Here is a 19236-nt window from a genome sequence, read left to right on the forward strand (position 1 = left end):
ATTATGGTAACTATATTATTTCACTGTTTTGACATGGAAAAGCAAAATGCGAAGTAAATAACCAAACTGATGATTAAATTATAATTACTTCAATAACAGAAAATATCATCTAATTGAATTTCAAGTTGAATTTTTAATAAAACTAAAGCCAAGGACAGTGAAGACATTAAAAGCATTAGACTAAATTCTGAGCCTGTAACTGAACAAAATTAGAGTTGCTGGAACAACTTCCCACTTATATCATGGACTTTGAATCAGTGCTGACTTTTTAATATATTCAGTTTCAGAGACAGAACATAAGAGGGACCCTATTTCTCAAGGTGAAATTCTCCACTGTGGATCATTTTGTCATTACTTAAAGAGGTTAGGTGATGCACAGACCCTGTTCAGGCCCTTACAGAAAGACGATTATGATTTATAGTAGATGAGTTATGCCTGAACTCAAGTAAATTATTTTAGATAATAAAATGCATGATTTGGATTCTCCTGTCAGATCAGGGTAGGTGCACATCTGTGTCATTGCAATGTATGATTAAGTATCCCACTCAATTGAACGAGCCAATACAAAGGGGGAAGATACACCGTAATAACCTCAGATTGTCTAAATATTGATTGGATTAATGCCCTGTGACTGATGATAAATAGAGTGTAACTAAGGAAACTATTTGGATTATTTAAATCTTATCCATAGCTTAAGATAAAGTCACTAATCCTTCTACGGGTCATCAAAGATAACTATCTATCCTAAACCAGGCATCATAGGTAGAAATTTTTGTTTCTATATAATGGAACTCATCTGTAGCCTGTAAGGGTAGCTGAATGCTCTGCTCTTTTGGATCTGTCACTCACTCACCCTTGAGGTGTGGTCTCACTGTAGGCTCCAAAGTTGCATTTGAACGTGACCTCTCCAGCTACAAAGTCCTGACTTCATGTAAGTCAGTAGGAGTTTTGATGTTGATTTCCGTGAAAGCAGATTTGGCCTCTTTTGTCTGAAAGGCTAGCATCTCAGTTTCTCACTAGGCTTCTACTTGTGGAAGCTTACAGTATGTAGCTAAACGCTTCCCTTTATTATGCTTGATCAAAGCAACATCCAATACTATGAAATCACAAATTTAGTATTTTACACTTGCAACATACTATTATATGTGGGGACATTTAATGAAGCAAGAGGAAAAAAATTAGTACCAGGCAGACTGAAAATAAGTAGCTTGAAATCGTAATCATTATGAGTGTGTACTTTGATATTCGAGTGGTAGTTTGCAAAGCAATGTAGTGGAATGGCATAATGGAAAAGATGACAACATCAAGATTGTTGTGACAATGTCTGATTGTTATTTGTGTGTAATATAAGGAGTAACCTAATCTTCTGTGCTAGCACACATCAAAGAAACAAGAAATCAGTATTGCCAAAGAGAGGGCAGTTTTATAATTTCCAGACTGTCATTCTTGTAAGACAATTCTTGTACAAGCTATCATTAATTTTTTGTATAAAGTACCTGTTCAATGCAGCTCATTTGCCCTCTCTTCTCAACTTTTTCTCCACTAACCTTCTTTATATCCCTCAGTTTCATGTTCTTTATCTATGCATCACCTATAGTTGAAGGATGTCATGTGATGCGTGCATTAAACCTATGTAAAGAAATGTAATTCAGTTAATATATGGTAAGATAAATAAGATTGTACTTTCATAGTTATGTCTGTGCAAGATAAGGCAGTGACCAACTATTTTCAAAACATTGTCCCGCCCTTTTTAAATGATATTTACCAGTGTAAAGCTGCAAACCATTTTAATAAGCAGGACATAATCAATCCCAGACTGGCAAGAACATACAAGTATCTACAAGTAGTTCACCCATACCAAAAGACCCTGTAGGCATTTCAGTCCCCAATACATGTGCACTTATGTATTTATTTATAAAGCACACATGGCTGTACATATGTTATGTGCATATGCATTATAGTATTTAGGTAAACAGTTAATTGCCTTTTTACTGTTGATGTTATAAATAAGTCTGTGTCCAAGAACAGCCTTTCCATGGATAAAGGATATGCAGTTCACTTCCAGAGTTAAAAAAAGAACTTACCAAACTAAAGACTAGCTATGGTTTTAAAAGGGTGTATTGTATGAGTGTCCGAAGTAATGTATATGTACATAGTCACTGAAAAGTATTTCTCTTACAAATACATACAAATAAAAGCACACATGTATGCATATAAATATGTACATATTGCTTTATGTATCCACACTCACAGGCCACCATTTGAGAATGTGCTGATTCCAGAAGCAATACAGCTTATGTTATGCACTGTTTGGGTGTTAAAAAGCTGTAAATTTTGTTAGGGTTGATCTTTAAGGTGACTCAATTTCCTGATCCAGTTCACAGCACGACCCCACAAACAGCTGTGTTAGCGAAACTGGTGGAATGCACACCTCACCTGGGAGCAGCAAGACACAGCAGAGGCTCCCTTTGGACAGAAGGCAGGTACGTGTTTAGTCAGTATTGCTACTGGAGACAGTGTATCCTCAAACCACAGCCTTGGAGATACACACATACGCTTTAAAGTACAACCTTTCTTTTGCATATAATAAGGGAATTCTGACAGCGTATTGGCACACCCACTAGGAACAAAGCTTAAACAGGCACTGTCAGCTGCCCCAGGGCTTTACATAAGAATAAAAGATTGAAAGGTGTGCTGTGGGGATGATTCATATACCTGAGGCTTAGACCAGGTGCTCTGCAATTAACTGCATTAACCTGCAGCTGGAGTGAGTTCAGAGCGAAGGTTAGCTATTCTCAGTTCAATTGGTTTAAAATCTGTACTGGAGATTATATTCAGTTATTTATATGGCTGGGGTTTTTGTTGGTTTTTTGGCTTTTTTTTTTTTGTCTGGCTCTGCTGTGAAGTTAAAAAAAAGAAAAAGGAGTGCTGTCTGTATGTTGAGCTCTAATAATATTTAATGCAGAGTATACAGGAATTCTCCTTCTAAAGTTAGAGGGAGGAACCACAAAATGACATTTAAAGTTAGGATGACATTTATTTTGTAATATCCACTGACTTGGGGTAGGTGGAGAGAGATAGATGGCTTTGAAAAGCAGAATGCTTACAGGGATAACCCTTTTTCAGTTTTACAGAACATGGCAGGGCTTAAAAAATGTGCCTGCCTTAGCACATGGACAGACTACATGATCTCTTTTGAAATCTGCACAGGATCTTTTTACCCGCTGGGTTTAATTTCAGAATCCAGTGCAGTCATTAAAGAAAATAAAATTATGTTTGTTCTTTCATCTGGAGCACAGAGCAGTATCAATTTTTCATTCCCTCCTCCTTTGCATTCCCCCTTCCAAAAAAAGATGTATAGATGGAAGAATTCACCCTATAGCTCCCCTAAATTTTCTGATCCTCAACAGCTGCTTTGAATTGATTCTGTATACTTGGTTGCCTAATGTTTGCAACATGTAACACTGTTTCTGTGCTCTTAAACATGAGATTGCCAAAACTGGAATATTACGTGTAGTGAACTTGCAGTCGATCTAAAAAGGTCTATCTGTATCTTCCCAAATGTCTGAATTTTCTGATCATTCTCTCATGAAGTAATAGTGTATTCAAACACTGTGTGAGCACTTCCCATTCACTAACATCAAGCAGAATATTCTTCATTTACAGACAGGGGAAACACAATTAGACAATGGGCTTGTGTACACAGAGGCATTTTCCAGTAATACTATATCATTATACTTAAACCATTGCTGTTGTCTGTGCACTTCCCTATGCAGATACAAGTATTTCAGACTAAGTGGGTCTTTTCTCCCACCTTGTTTTAATATAATAATAATAATAATAATAATAATAAAGAAACTATATAGGAAAAAAAAATCTGAACATCTGCGAGTGATCTAAATGTAACATTTCCTCACTGTATTTAATATACTGGTATAACTCCACTGTATAGGAGAGCTTTATGTGTCTTATTCTGTACCATGCTGGCAGTTTGTGGATTTGAGCCAGATTGACTCTTAGTGTAGTGCTTTAACGTTTCTGTGAAATTCCTGCTTTGACGTGGGAAATACAGCCTTGTCAGGTTATGTATGATGCGCATGGTTCCAGGACAAAAGACGAGATTGGATTTTGTAATGTGAGGATGGGCTGTGGTTTAGGCTGTGAGTGAATGTGGGGCTCAAATAGCCCACACAGACTCTGGCCCAAAACACAGGCTAAACGGGTCTCTTTTGTCCTGCAGTCTGATATCCTAGATTAGAGATTCTGCCAGCCAGCTACAATTAGTTTTTAGTGTCATCAGATGAGAGAAAGTCTGTACTACAAACACACTAGCTGTGGCTTTTGGACAGAACCAACTTTTATATGTGACCTTTATGCTCATTTGGTGAAATTTGACATGCCTGCCTTAACTACTGGATCAGTCTCTCTTGTGCCTCTTGCTTGTGAGATATACAAAGCATCTCTTTTTTGTGATCTGGAAACAATAAATAACATTCCAAACAATGGTATTTAAATTTCTCACTTTTCATGCTTGCTTCAGAGAATGTGTGATTGCCATCACACTGTTAAAATTCAAATGCCAGATGGAGAAAGTCCAAGAGCAACATACAGCAGTGATTAAACCCATATCATATATTCATGGTACCTAAGACTATAAGAATGCAGGTCAGGCCAAAAGTCCATCTAGCACAATATCCTGTCTTTGACGGTGCCCTCTAGCAGATGCCCAGGGAAAAGTGTAAGAATGGGAAAACACAAAGCTATTCTGGAATTGGTGCTTCCTCAATATATCATACTATATATTGGGGAATGACATATACCTATCATGTACGTATGGGAAACTGAATTACTAGATTTTAGTTCAGATCCATCACAGAAGCATAACGGCATCATGGAAGTCACATTTCTTTTGGCCCAAACTGCTGGATACTCCTTATAGCACCAGTGAAATTCAAGTAGATGTTGTTTTTTCTGGTATAGGTGAGGACAAAATTTAGGCTCGAGACAATTTACACAGTAATTCTCTTGAATTCTCTGCCTATATTCTGAAGAATTATCACATAACACTAGAGGTGAAAAACAAGGAAAAATACAGCTGAAAATAGAATTTACATAAAACAAGAAGCAGGAGCAAAGCACGGACAAACCCATCCTAGTGTGGGCCAGTGCCATGATAGGAATGGGCTACAATAGCAATAGTTTTGAAGAGTTATGTAGTTGGAAAGACAATGACTGCTTCCACTGGACAGCACAGCAAAGAGTTTGCTTCTAATAATACCAGGATTTGGGCCTTACAGTGGTAGTTATCCACCTGAAAATGAAAACATCATGTCATTTCATACTGCAAAAGTGTATGTGCTCTGGCCTGCTTTACACTGTCCAATTCAGCTGAAAAAAAAAAAAGAAAACCCAAAAAAACCAAACTGGCCAGCAAAGTTCACAGTGTCACTGTTGAAGACCTGCACTTTTACAGCTGCACTGATGCAAAGCTTTAGTGTGCTCAGGCGGCTCCCCATTTACACTGATTGTTTTTAAGCAAGCTTAACCAAAATACCTGAATTTTGCTCTAAATGCTAAAGGCTATTTGCTGAGTTTGCAAGACAAGTGTATGCAGTAGTAAATTAGGAGACTTGCTTGGTACACACCTGTACTCCACTGATGCAGAATGCACATGAATTTGCTGTGTGGCTGCAGTAGTTGGAGGAATCCTTCATTGTCTATAAAAAGCTGTTCCCTAACATTGGCATTCAGTGACTTTCAGCAGCACACTTTGCTTTCTCCATTTTGCTTAGCAAGAAGCACACACCAGGCAGCACGCTAGCAACTGTCCAGCACCAAATTCACATGCAATTACCAGGGTATACTCTCCCTTTTTGCATCATCAATAAAGAATCCACTGTTGAAGGAGACAAGACAGCCAGTTCTGTATGTACCATGCATGCCATATGTGCCTTTCAGACCTGGCTTTGGAGGGGTGTCCAGTGAATGACAGGTGTTGGTAACATCTGAGAAAGAAAAAGAATAATCTAGGAGAAGGAGCAGGGTTTGAATTAGAATGCCAGAATTTAATTTCTTTTTTTTTGCTCTTATTTCAGTTTCTGGTGCAGGGTACATATTTTGTATCACATTTTATCCTTTATGTTTATTACAAAAGTACTTACCTACAATACTAGACAAGGATTTTAAAAGCATGAATTAATGCAAAACACAGAGAGACACAGGTCTCTATGATAGTCACTTTTAAAAGGTTCTTATGAAGAGAATTGAACTTGAGACAGGAAGGCAACTTATGCTAGGATAGTTTTCTACATGCTAAGAAGGCTGATCTATCAGGCTATGTTTTTATTACAATGGTCTGGTTTCCAGACTGATTTTTTTACAATTTTTTTAAAAAATAAAGTTAGAGTAAAAACTTTCCAAAGAGATAATGTGATAAATCAAAGAAAATCAGTCTAGTATTAGGAAAGTAAATGTCTCTTACCCATCTTCTGAAAAATGATTTGAAAACCTTTATTCAGAACTTCAGAAAAGGGTGTTACTGTGGCCACCACCACCTTTACTGTGAAGTGCAATACAATATAACGCAGTGCTATAAAGGAACTGCTGGATAAAAGGGCCTAAGAGATCTTTAACATTTACTTAACAAACATGTAAGAATCCTGGTATCCTCTGCAGTGGGCAAAGGAGCTGGCCTAGGCCTCTGGCTCACATAGTGAAGTGTCAAAGACAAGGACAAGGGGAGAATATGTCAGAAAGCTGCAGCATTTCAGCTGCTGTAACGCTCTCAGGGGCTGCAGTTGGACCAGAATGGACCTTGCATTAAATTGTAAACTGCTTTCCAACTCTCTTCCAATATGCTTTTGTCCCTCCTCCGAGGATTACTACTATTAACTTGACATTTAAGTAGGTAGATAAAACTGAGTCAAGGACTGTTAAAGGTTGAGATTGATACTGTTATTAAATCATGCAAATAAAAATTACCTTAAGACAACGGTATAAGTTAGAGATGGTGAAAAGACATGAGGGTTCACATAGGAAGGTCTGGAATTTTAGCCTGCCTCCCGAACTAGAAAATCATCTTAAATGCATGAAATAAATGGCTAACACAAGTTCACCACTACGTTAGTTTTCCCTGCGTGACAGTTTAGAGACTACTGATAAAACTCTAAAGTTGTTCCCTTCTTCTTGTATGGGACAAACACATAGGCATTATGAAGTGAAGCACTGTAAAAGTATAAACTAGTCTTCTGAAGTGAAAAGACCATAGAAATAATACCAGAAAAATGAATGGGTTTGGAAGAGATAGGATAAAGAAAACAGATTTGTTTATTACATCCCAACTCTATGCTGCTGAACAGTCGATGAAAGATAATGCCATCTGCTTATGGAATAGGGATATTGCAAACAGCATTTAAGAGAATTAGAGTGTAGCTGTCACTGATTTTCAATGAGGGAGATTTTTCAGGTTTTGTAGATCAAAGCTTCGAGGTTGTTGTTTTTAAATCATTATACCAAGTTCAAGAAATCTAGAAGTCTGAAAATATGCTGATTTCCAAATTTTTCGTTAGTTTCAGGATAAGTGCATCACCTTCATGATTTCTCGAATCTGGCCAGTTACAGAAGTATCAAAAGAATAGGTAATCCTATTGACATCCATATGTCAGAAATACTGCTATGTACTTCAGATTGCTTTCATCTACCCCGTCATCTTTCCATAATCTACATGCTAATTTAGAAAGGCACTGAAACTGCAACTGGGAGCTGCAGGCACCGAGAGCGTCTTTCAGGATCTTCCAGAAGAACAAAACTAAAATTATTTTACCTGTTGTCTTCAAGTTAGATGCTGCAAATATTTATACTGGAATTTTATTGGAAAGATACTTTAGTGATGCTTTACAAAACAGTATGAGGAGCAAAGATTCTTCTGTAGCAGGGCGGTTCATTTTTTCTTAAACCAGGGAAGATTAAGGGCCAGAGATTATCACTTTCCTCCTTTTGTACCATCCAGGTGGTACACAAGTAATGTAGGTTATATAAAATTGTGCCCAGAATTGGGAGTTGCTAAGAACTGGTCCATGTGCCTGCAATGCCTGATGCTGCGAGGGCAACAATAGCCATCTACATCCTGGAGACAGCTTGCCTGGTATCTTACTGCTCCTGCCTATTGTCAGCTGCTTGTATTTGTCTTTGTGAAGAAGTACATACTTCAAGCCTTAATGAGATAGTTTTAAAAAGATTGGTTTTATCTTGAGAAGTAAGAGGGGAGAACTTATGGATGGCAAATAGAGGAGGAAGTGACTAGAAGAGAACTAATTAATCCTTGCTATCATATGCAGTTTCCACTGTTTATGCCTTTACGAGTCTAGATTTGGCTGCAAGATATGCAAACAGTGCATGCAAAAAATGATGAATGAAGTTTATGGAATGGTGTATATAAGAAAAGAAAACCTGTGTGCATTTTCTTTTTTACTAGGCCTGTCCTTGATTTTAGTCTCTATAGAAATTTCTGCTGTGGCCTGTGCCTTAAAATTATAATATCCCTGTACTATTAGAGTGTAAGTGAAAATTATATTCTCCTACCTTTATGTAATTTTATAATTACTGGTTTATTTCTGACTGGGAATCTTTTTTATTCTGCTTTGGCTTTAGTTTTGTTTGTTGTTTTCATCCCTAAGAGGAGAAAAATACTGTATCTTTAAATTAGGAGTAACTGAATAATGAATCTTGGGCAGTGAAAAGGCTAATGTGCTGTGGAAGAGAAGGAGTTTAATCTAATTTAGTTGGAGGGTGTCTGTCTGTGGTGTTGTTTTCTGGACTGTGGGAATAGAGGAGGGAAGCTGCCCCAGTGAATGGTTCCTCCTGAGCCAGAATCAGTGGGGAGTCCCTTAGATGCCACTGATCCGAAGCCAGGCCATGAAAAGGGGATTAAAGAAATGTTCTGATTTGCAATTCACACTAATGCACCCCGTCGAACCTTTGGTAATATTTCAAACCACATTTCAAGGGAAGTGCCCTTAAAATAGCCAGCTAAATTGTATTAGAGCAATACTATACAACCCACTCGTCCATTTATGATTTGTTTTTGTTTTTAATTCTTTTAACTGTTGGTGGTGGTGGCTTTCTGAGGTAATTAAAACTTTTGTGCATTGTGAATATTTGCACTTGCATGGGAATATTTCTCAGTATGCCTATCCTATTAGGCAGACATGTTTATTATTATTATTTTGTTACTAGGAAAAAATAAGCCCATTTGGTTTAAAAAGTAAACGTTTTTCTAAGCGCCATTTAATTTTATGAATATCTAATGGAAGTTCAGTAAGAAGGGCAGGCTCATAAAATCGCCAAAAATAATTATCAGCTTTCTTTTTCTGTGTGTGATCTTTTTCTTTTACAGATGATACCTTCTGTATAGCTAACGTAGGTTTGTTTGGGTTTTTTTAATATATATGTTAGAATTTGTTACCGGAATGAAACATGTATCAGATGTAAGCAGTTAAAAAGTGTCTGAATGAATGAATACAAATATAGATGAGGGTAGGACTACGGAGTGATTAAACTGATCTCTATTTTTTGTGTAATAAATAGCTGGCCAAAAATATTAAACCTGAAAACCAGTTATAGTACAGACTTCTTAAACATAAGACTGTAAATATCAGTTCATGTTCTGTCATAACACGCTATTGTTAATCATAAGTAATTTAGACTTTTTTACTAAAAATCTTTAATGTATTAATTAACTCTTCAACTCCCCAAGCCTATCATTTCATTTCTCTTTACTGCTGAAGTGTCAGAACATTTTATCTCAAATGGATTATTTGGGTTTTCTTTAATCCCATTTCAGAAAACCTTGCCTAGCACTGTAATTTCCATTGACTCTAACATGTATAGAATAGATGCAACTTTGATTTTCACCATTACCCATATCGAAGTATTTTATTACACTGTCACTGCAATAGATTACACAGCATTAAACTTTGCCATTGCAGGGATGAGGGGTGGTAGTGTCTTTTTTCTTGTCTTGTTTATGGTTTGCTTTACCTACAAAATATTTAGTTATGGTTTGAATTATGACATACCTTATTAAATATTCAGTTTTTTTAATCTTTTGCTTACGGGACAGAAGAAAAGCTGGACTTTAAGATACGGATGATTCCTCTGCACATTTTTGGGAGGTGGGGAGATGGATAGCTAGAGGGAGAAATGCATCTTTCCTGTGAGTTGGCACATTATTTGAAATCATGTTTAATTATAAAGTTTCATTAAAAATCTTTTGCTTAAAATTTTAGAAGCCTAATAAGATTTCCATTAATTTAAACATATCACTATTCCCAGAACGGCCCAAATGCTTTCTTTTTCCTCTTTCATCCATGGTTAAATATGTAAATAAAATGTCTAAAGTCATTCTTCAAAGAAGACAAAAGAAAAAAGAGCTGAGGGAAAAGACAGCCATAAAATTCCTCCCAATTCTCCATAACATTTGCCAGAGGGGGGCCAACTCCTAGCCAGGGCCTAGCAGCAGGGGTGCCTGGCTGCTCCATAGAATCACACATCTCAAATCCCACACACAGGAGAAAAAAATAAAATAAAATATCTTTTCAGCTGGAGCCATCAAAAGGCTCTTTTCATTTATTAGTTACAGAGGTATCTTCCAGTTGCTGATTTCTCAGCACTCTCATTTTTCTATAATAATGTTCTATTTGTTAGTTTCACTGACTCAGGCTCGTTGAATGGGATATACCCCTAGATAGCTCTTTAAAAATATAGAAAGTAAAATAAATGATCTAAAGTGGGATGCATTGGCTAAAATAATGGCTAAAAAAACAAGGCTGATTTAAATTGGCACATAAAAGATCAATTAAGAGAGACACAACTGCAAAGGTTGGGGCTTCCCCCTTTTTTCCCCCCCCCCCACTTTCATTTTTATTTCTTTTTGCCTCTTAGGAGAAAAAAGTTGCTATCAGTGCTATAGAAGAAAACAGGCCACGTTTTATTTAATGTATTTTTTTCTAGATTAATGTGAATGGTGATATAATATGCTTTTCAAAAATACTTGTTAAAAAAAAAAAAAGAAAAACAAGCTCCCAAACAATCAAGTTGAACAAAACAAATATTGAATATGTTCATCTTACGTATTATTTAAATTCTACTTCTTATTATTATTTAAATTCTACTTTTTAAAGTAGAATTTACTTGTCCCTTGTAAAAGCTTTCCCCATGCTTCCCTACTACCCCCAGCTGAGCCCTCTAGAAGAGGAATCAGGATGCATACAAATACTAAGAAAACAGGCTTAGATTAATGAAGAATGGAAATGCCCCAACACACTCTCTCTCACACACATCCATACACAGAGACACACTAAAATAAATAAAGCTTTTTTTGCACATAACACTGCCAACTTTTGTAACATTCCCTAAGGAATCTAAAAATGCCCAAGGAAAGGTCAGCCTCTAAGACCAATACTTTGTAAGTTTAATTTCCTTGATCCACTGAAAAGCCACAAAAAGAAGGACTATTGTTTTAAAACGTTTTTATGACGGCTTTTACTTCTAGGAAAAAGCTAGCCACATCTTCGGGGTTTTCAAAGGCAAGCATTAGCCCTGGTTTGTTGTCCTTGCTTGGATCCATTTCACCCTTATCACAATTGAGGAAGCCAACAGTTTCCTTTCTAGAGCCTGGTGGGGTATTAACTCTGACCCTGCGGGATTTGGTAGTTTCCAGGAGAATCCGTGTTCATTTCGATAAGAAACAGGCACTAATGGAGAGGAGCCTGGTTTGTGTGGGCGAGCATGAATGAAGAGAAAGAGAGATTTTCCTTCTTCATTAATATGTTCACTAAAACTAAGCTCAAAGGAGGAGAAGGAAAAAAAAAAAGTAGAGCTAATCTTTTGACTTCTGATCACAGTGCTCCTTTTCGGCCTGTAAAATTGTGAGTTATAGTTTGGCTTGGGATTTAACTTCCTCCTTCTAGCTCTGATAGACCAATAAGCAAAATAAACCTCAAAGCTTAACTTAAAAAGTAAACACAACTCACTTCAGAATGATCTCCGTCTCCAAAATCTGTAAGTATCTTTTCTATAGTGGATGAAATAACTTTCCTGAGGGTATGTCTCTAGTCCTCTGAGGGATTCTTATTTAAGGAAAAGAAAAAAGAAGGAGGAAAAAAAAAAAAAGGAAGCAAGCCACTTTTTGAGTGATGCCATACTGTGATTAAAAACATAATCAGGTACTTTTTCAGCAATCCTGCCTGTCCTGTTCATTTAGGAATTCAAGACAAAGCATGACATTTGAAAACAGCTGAGATTCCGGGCTGAAAGCAACCATATTTTATGACCCTGGCAGCGAAGAGTTTATAGCACTCGCCATAAAATGCATCCTCCTCCCCACATCCTCCCTGCTAAAGCATTGCCCCCCCCTCCAATAAAGGCAGGCGAGGAGGCACCACCTTCAACCCTCTTATTAGGAGACACGAAGTCTGCAGCACTCGCTCTCCCTGGCTTCCTACCTGAGCGAGGGAGGTGAGGCTGACACCTTCTAGAGAAAAGATCTTGTTAAACTTTCAAGGGAGGGCAACGGGAGGGAAAGGAAGGAAAGACAGAAGGAGAGAGAAACAAACGGGGCTTTTTCTAATCTGTGCTGATCAAGGAAAACCTGTAGGGGTCCTTAAGGAGGTTTCAAGGCGTTCCGAGTGATTGGAAAATAATCACCGTGTCAGCTTCACCTTTCTCATGCAAAGTGGATGTCGTATGCAAGGCGGATCCTGCACAGGGTTTTTTTGGGTTTGTGGTTTGTTTTTTTTTTTTATTTTATCCTTGGACTCAACCGCCCCCTAAAAGCCCCAGCTGCTCCAGCCCCAGGAGTTCCTGCTGATGTGGGGGGAGCGGAGCAGGCACGGAGACGACAAGCACGCAGGAGCCAGCCCTGCTCTGCAAAACGCAGCGGAGCCGACCTATTGCAAAGCCAGACCAGAGGGCGGCGAGAAGGGCGGGGGGGGGGATTTTTCAGGCCCCCCTCTTCAATGGCTTAGATATTTCCTCCTCCTCCTTTATTCTACACTCGGATAAACCAATCCCCACCTCCCGGCAAGAAAGTACGGACCTGTGACCCGTTCTAGGAAGAGGAAAGTCCCTGGAGAAATCCGCTGCACCAAAAAGCCGCCCGGGACATGTGCAAGTTGCAGCAGTGATCGCCCGATCTGCCCAGACCCAAACCGCGCCGGCACCGCTCTGCCCGCGCTGCGAGGGAGCAGCAGCGGGGAGGAGGAAGAGGAGGACGAAGGGTGGTGGAAAGACGGATCGCAAAAGTGGAAGCCCGTGGAAAAGAAAGTTGCCGGGCTCCCCGCAGTAAGTTTGGCGCATCTGTGGATTTGGGGTACTTTTTCTTTTCCTGGCTGTTTGCGAAGTTGCCCGCCCGCCTCTCTGCGCTGGCGGCGGGGCCGATGCTGAGCGGCCCGGGCTATGCTGACCTGTCTGCCGCCGTCCCCCGCCGCCCAGCTCCCTCGCCGAGGTCGGGGGCGATGCTGTCCCAGACAGGAGCCGTGCGGCCGCTGAAGTGACCGCCGCCCCCCCTCGCTCCCCGCCCCGCACGCCCCCAGCGCCGGCGGGAGGGGGTGAGGGAGGGAGGGAGGGAGCCGCGCTCCGGCCCCGCGCCCGGCTGCCAGCGCCGCCGCCGCGATGGGGCCAGCGGCGAGGAACTTCGTCCGGACGCTCCTGCTGCTCTGCTGGCTGACCTGCTTCTGTACGGGGATAAGCTCCATAGACATTGACCGCCCCGGTGACGGGAGGTGCCAGCCGATAGAAATCCCCATGTGCAAGGATATAGGGTACAACATGACGAGGATGCCGAACCTGATGGGACACGAAAACCAAAGGGAAGCTGCTATTCAGCTGCACGAGTTTGCCCCCTTGGTGGAGTACGGTTGCCACAGCCATCTGAAATTTTTCCTCTGCTCCCTCTATGCCCCTATGTGCACAGAGCAGGTTTCCACACCGATCCCAGCCTGCAGGGTTATGTGTGAGCAGGCGAGGCTGAAATGCTCTCCCATTATGGAGCAGTTCAATTTTAAATGGCCAGACTCCTTAGACTGCAGCAAACTGCCCAACAAGAATGACCCCAATTACCTGTGCATGGAAGCCCCCAACAATGGATCAGATGAATCACCCAGAGGATCCAGCATGCTGCCACCCATGTTTCGTCCACAGCGGCCCAGCAGTGGCCACGATCTGCAGCAGCATAAAGACAGCCTCAGCAGAACCTCCTGTGAAAATCCTGGCAAGTTCCACCATGTGGAAAAGAGTGCTTCCTGCGCGCCGCTCTGCACTCCAGGGGTTGATGTTTACTGGAGCAAGGATGACAAACAATTTGCTGTCATTTGGATTGCCATCTGGTCCATTCTGTGCTTCTTCTCCAGTGCTTTTACTGTACTCACTTTTCTGATAGATCCTCAGCGTTTCAAGTACCCCGAGAGGCCCATTATCTTCCTCTCAATGTGCTACTGTGTCTACTCAGTGGGGTACATTATTCGCCTCTTTTCAGGTGCTGAAAGTATTGCCTGTGATAGGGACAGTGGCCAACTCTATGTCATTCAGGAAGGACTGGAGAGCACTGGCTGCACCATTGTGTTCCTGGTTCTGTATTACTTTGGTATGGCAAGTTCCTTGTGGTGGGTAATCTTGACTTTAACTTGGTTTCTAGCAGCTGGGAAAAAATGGGGTCATGAAGCAATTGAAGCAAACAGTAGCTACTTTCATTTGGCAGCATGGGCCATTCCAGCTGTGAAGACCATAATGATCCTAGTTATGAGAAGGGTGGCTGGAGATGAGCTGACAGGGTTGTGCTATGTTGGAAGCATGGATGTGAATGCCTTGACGGGGTTTGTACTCATTCCTTTGGCTTGTTATCTAATCATTGGCACTTCTTTTATTCTTTCTGGTTTTGTGGCCCTTTTTCATATCAGGAGGGTGATGAAAACAGGTGGAGAAAACACTGACAAGTTGGAGAAACTTATGGTCAGGATTGGTGTCTTCTCAGTCTTGTATACAGTGCCTGCAACTTGTGTGATAGCTTGCTATTTTTATGAAAGACTTAATATGGATTATTGGAAAATTGTGGCAACTCAACAGAAATGCAAGGTGAACAATCAGACTAAAAATTTAGACTGCATGATGAATAACTCTATTCCAGCAGTAGAAATCTTTATGGTCAAAATTTTTATGTTATTAGTTGTGGGCATTACTAGTGGCATGTGGATCTGGACTTCCAAGACTCTTCAGTCCTGGCAAAACGTTTGTAGTCGAAGATTAAAGAAGAGAAGTAGGAGAAAACCTGCAAGTGTTATTACAAGTAGTGGAATCTACAAAAAACCTCAACATCCACAGAAAACTCACCTTCCAAAATATGAATCGACATTACAGCCACCCACTTGTGTGTGACCAGGTTTTAGAAAAGACTATATCTCACCTTACAGACTTACAAATATCCACAGTAGAAGTCAGAAATTAAAAAATAAATGGTGCTGGTTTTTGTCAGAGAACTGTTTAATATCTCGAGGCAAAAAATGTATCATGCTGAATTCAGGACCTGGTGAAAAACTGAAGGTAAATGTACTTATGGAAAGGTTTTCAGTGAAAGAAATATTGTGAACTAAAACAGTCTCTTCTGTTACTAATTTGTAGTTAAGTACTTCACCCAGCCCCCAGATTTTATTTTATTTTATTTTAAAAGCCCCAACACCCTATTTAACGTTTTCATGTAGCTGAGCTGGATTTCCTACAAGTTTCTGAGTAACGAGGTATAGTCAAGTTTTACGGAGCAATGATTTTATTTTAAAAGTGCTCAAGTGAGCATTGTCTCTTTAGGGAAACTAAGGTCCCAGAGGCCTATCCTCAGTAAGTATGCTATCTGGGAAAGTAACTTCTGTGCTAACTTTAAAAAAAAAAAAAAAAAAAAAAAAAGAGAGAAATCCTTTACAACTCATCTCAGCCTAGTGGGTTTGGAGTGCCTAAAAATAGGTTCAATCTATAATGCTCACCAATATTCTTTCACTAAAAGAGAAACTTCCTGCACCAGACACAAACTTTGTGAATAAGAATAATGTGCAATACATTTTTTTTCTTACCATGACATGAAAAGAGAAACAAGTATTTTGCTGTACATAAAGACAACAAAAGAAATCTCTTAACAAAAGAACTAAGAGGTCTAGTCCTCAGAAACCCTTTAGTGTTACATTTTGTGGCTTTTTAATGGAAATCAAGCCAATGTTATACACGTTTGGACTGATTTGTGCAAAAAAAAAAAAGGAGGGGGGATCAATTCAAAGAGACCCAAAGGGCTTATTGACTCTTTCTATTGTTAAACAAATTCTTACTATGAATAGATCAAGAAGCACTAGATTCTGCAAAGGGAAGCTTTGTATAGAGTGATGCTCTTTACTGTGCTGGGGGTGCACAGTTTTGTGCTGTATATATTTGTAATATACAATTATTTTTCATGCTCCACTATTTTATTAAAAATAAAATATGTTCTTTAGTTTGATAATTTTGTGTGTTCTAAACTTTCTCTGATGTGCTTTGTGGCTAATAAACTTGTTTTCTCCATTATTTGATAAAAGCACACTTTGGATATAATAGTTGTTGTTATACTTGCCTGCAAGTATAAGCAGATAGAACATCAATTTACTCAAAAGAAATTGGAAGTTGGAATTAAATAAATGGATTTTAAAGTTGCATCTTTCTGTGAACCTCTGCAACTGAGAAAACTGAATGGGAAGAAGCTTTAGTGATGTAAAAAAGCTGCAGCGATGTAGAGTAGTACCATGTTTACAAAGCACTGAGATTACAACAATGATCCTTGGTTAACACCCCTTTAAAATTTGCATAGGGTATGTTCAGCGTGTTAAAGATAGCTGGCTCACTTCAGCACAGTTTGAATACAATTCAGTCTCTACTCTTCTGGGAATTTTTTTTTCCCCTTCTAGAATTACTGAAAGTATCATTATTATTTAGGAAAAGACTTCAGGAAGATCAGGAGAAAGACGAGGGGAAATATAAACACAGAATTTGAATACTACTTTAGGGAAGCTATCTGACACAGTTAAAATTGTAAACACATTTTCAAAAAGTTTTTAGTGGAGCATGATTTTGTATGAACATAAAGTTTTCCATGAAGTTGGCTAACAGGCTGTGTGATCACCTGGTGTGATAGCAATATAACCTCACTTTCTCACGCAGGCTGTTCTAGAAACCCCTTTATCAGGTATCTCATCATAGAAAGAAGAGAGGCCTTAATGGATTTTGGTAGAGTGAGGATCCCTGCGACAGTCATTCTGTGGCTAGGAACTTTATAACAAAAGGATCTTTTTTAGTGGTCTGGTTTTTCAATTTATCTGTGCAGTGCTACAGATGAATTTTTCTCTTCTTGTAGTCTTTTTAAGTGTTTCTAGCAATGACTAGGAACTTGAATGACAAAAATGATGTTGCAAGTATTATTAATAGTTTTATGTCTAAAATGCATACATGCAAAGCAGCTTTCAACATCAAATTCATCTTCTGGGGGAAGAAGAAATATATTTTTCCTCCTTCGTGCCTATGTGCCGCTGTTTGAATCGCAGCTTTTAGATGCCCTGGAAGTTAATCCTGCTGGAGCCAAAGTAGGACATTGCACTAAACAAATCCACTTCTGAAACTACTGAATTAATGCCTTTGCATCTGTATATGTTCTAGTTAAGATCAATTACATTAGATCCCAAGAAGTACAAAGTTTTAAAATAACCTGTGTATGACAAATTGCTACAGGAATCCTTCAAATATCTGTTTTGTTATTATGCGTGTCACCTTGCCAGTAATGTATCTGCTTCACACAAATTTCATCTCTGACGTGAAGGTTAGTACTGGTTTTACTAGGCACAGATTTGTTTTGGGAATGGTTTCAGGCTTCACTCTAAAATACATTAGCCACTGAAAGAAACATCTCACTATTTTTGTAGAATATAGAAAATGATTTGCCTTCGTTGTTGATCTTGTATTTTTACAGTCTGCTACTAGGATTTTGTAAGAGAAAGAAAATGAAGAAAGATGTTCAGCAGTAGCTGAATTCCTGCTGCCATTCTGAGTTTAATCAGTTGTCAGCTTAGGCCCTTCATTGTCACCAGAGCAGAACTGCAAGTTCTCCTATGAAAACGCCAAATATGAATGCTTGGCTAGATGCATCATGTTACAAATAGATTCTTGCTAAACTGTAAACTAATAATTCAGATTTTATTTCAGCTTTGCAGTTATTCAGGAACTTTTAATTTTTTTTTTTATTTTTTTTACTGGTAAGCGAACTAGATTCTTCAAGTACAAAATGAGGCTGATTTCATTGCATCAGGACTAGTGTCCTGTAAATGCAGCAGAGTATAAAGATTGTCTTCAAGGACATCTTAAGAATGAATTAATTCAGAAATTGTACTTCTTACTGTCCCGTAAGTCCTAACAGTCTTGGCAGTTTAATATTGATGTTGAGTTGCTACTGAAGGAATCGTAAGCTTACAACTGTTAAGGGAAAGTGTTATACTTATTTTCACAACAATTTAGTGATTTAATATAACATTATTAATAATTTAACAGAGAACTTTATTCTTGTCTTAGAAGTCTGCACATTAATTAAATGATGATGATAATAATAATAATAATACCGAAAAGTCATTAAGAAAATATCACAAAAATATTAAACCATATTAAACTTCTTTACTTTTCACAATAATTTTGTATTTTAGCAAAATCATGTTTGTATTTTTATTTGTTGAATTTTATAGGATTTATTCTCTAGGTACTGTCGAGGCCTATTGGGTATTTGCTTATCAGTAGACTTTTAAGAAAAGGGTCTATATGTGGATATATTAACAATTCAGTCACTCCATAGCAAACTTGTTGAGGAAGGAATGCAAGTCCAGGATGTCCTTCTGGAAAGGATATTTTATCACAGTCCAGTGGCATTTATCAGATAAAAATATCTCAAAAATAATATCATTCTGTAATGTATACATACACTGTAAATTGAGAGTCGGATGTTTGCCACAGGCTGGTCTGTGCTCTGTTCTCCCTCCTCGGGTGGATTACCCATAGGGTAGAAATTGTCTCAAACTGTGTAGATTGTGATGATGCAGATTATGTCTCAACATTCAGGTGGAGATTCATATGTTAGGGCCAGGTAGAAGAAAGGCAGGAAGTTCCTTTTTTTTTTGGCAAGGGTAGCTTGGT

The 19236-nt window shown here is 38.8% G+C and overlaps 1 protein-coding gene across 1 annotated transcript; it reads left to right on the forward strand.

The window, feature by feature from the left end:
* Positions 1-13582: 13582 nt before the first annotated feature.
* FZD10 (frizzled class receptor 10) lies at positions 13583-16480 on the forward strand. Its single transcript, XM_054219601.1, has one exon. It carries the CDS (start codon positions 13672-13674, stop codon positions 15427-15429), a length of 1758 nt encoding a protein of 585 aa, XP_054075576.1. The 5' UTR covers positions 13583-13671; the 3' UTR covers positions 15430-16480.
* Positions 16481-19236: the final 2756 nt, after the last annotated feature.

Source organism: Rissa tridactyla, chromosome 13 (genome assembly GCF_028500815.1).
Source record: "Rissa tridactyla isolate bRisTri1 chromosome 13, bRisTri1.patW.cur.20221130, whole genome shotgun sequence".
Classification (NCBI taxonomy): Eukaryota; Metazoa; Chordata; class Aves; order Charadriiformes; family Laridae; genus Rissa; species Rissa tridactyla.

Coding starts and splice junctions, on each gene's coding strand:
- FZD10 (XM_054219601.1), top strand. CDS start 13,672: ATGGGGCCAGCGGCGAGGAACTTCGTCCGGACGCTCCTGCTGCTCTGC.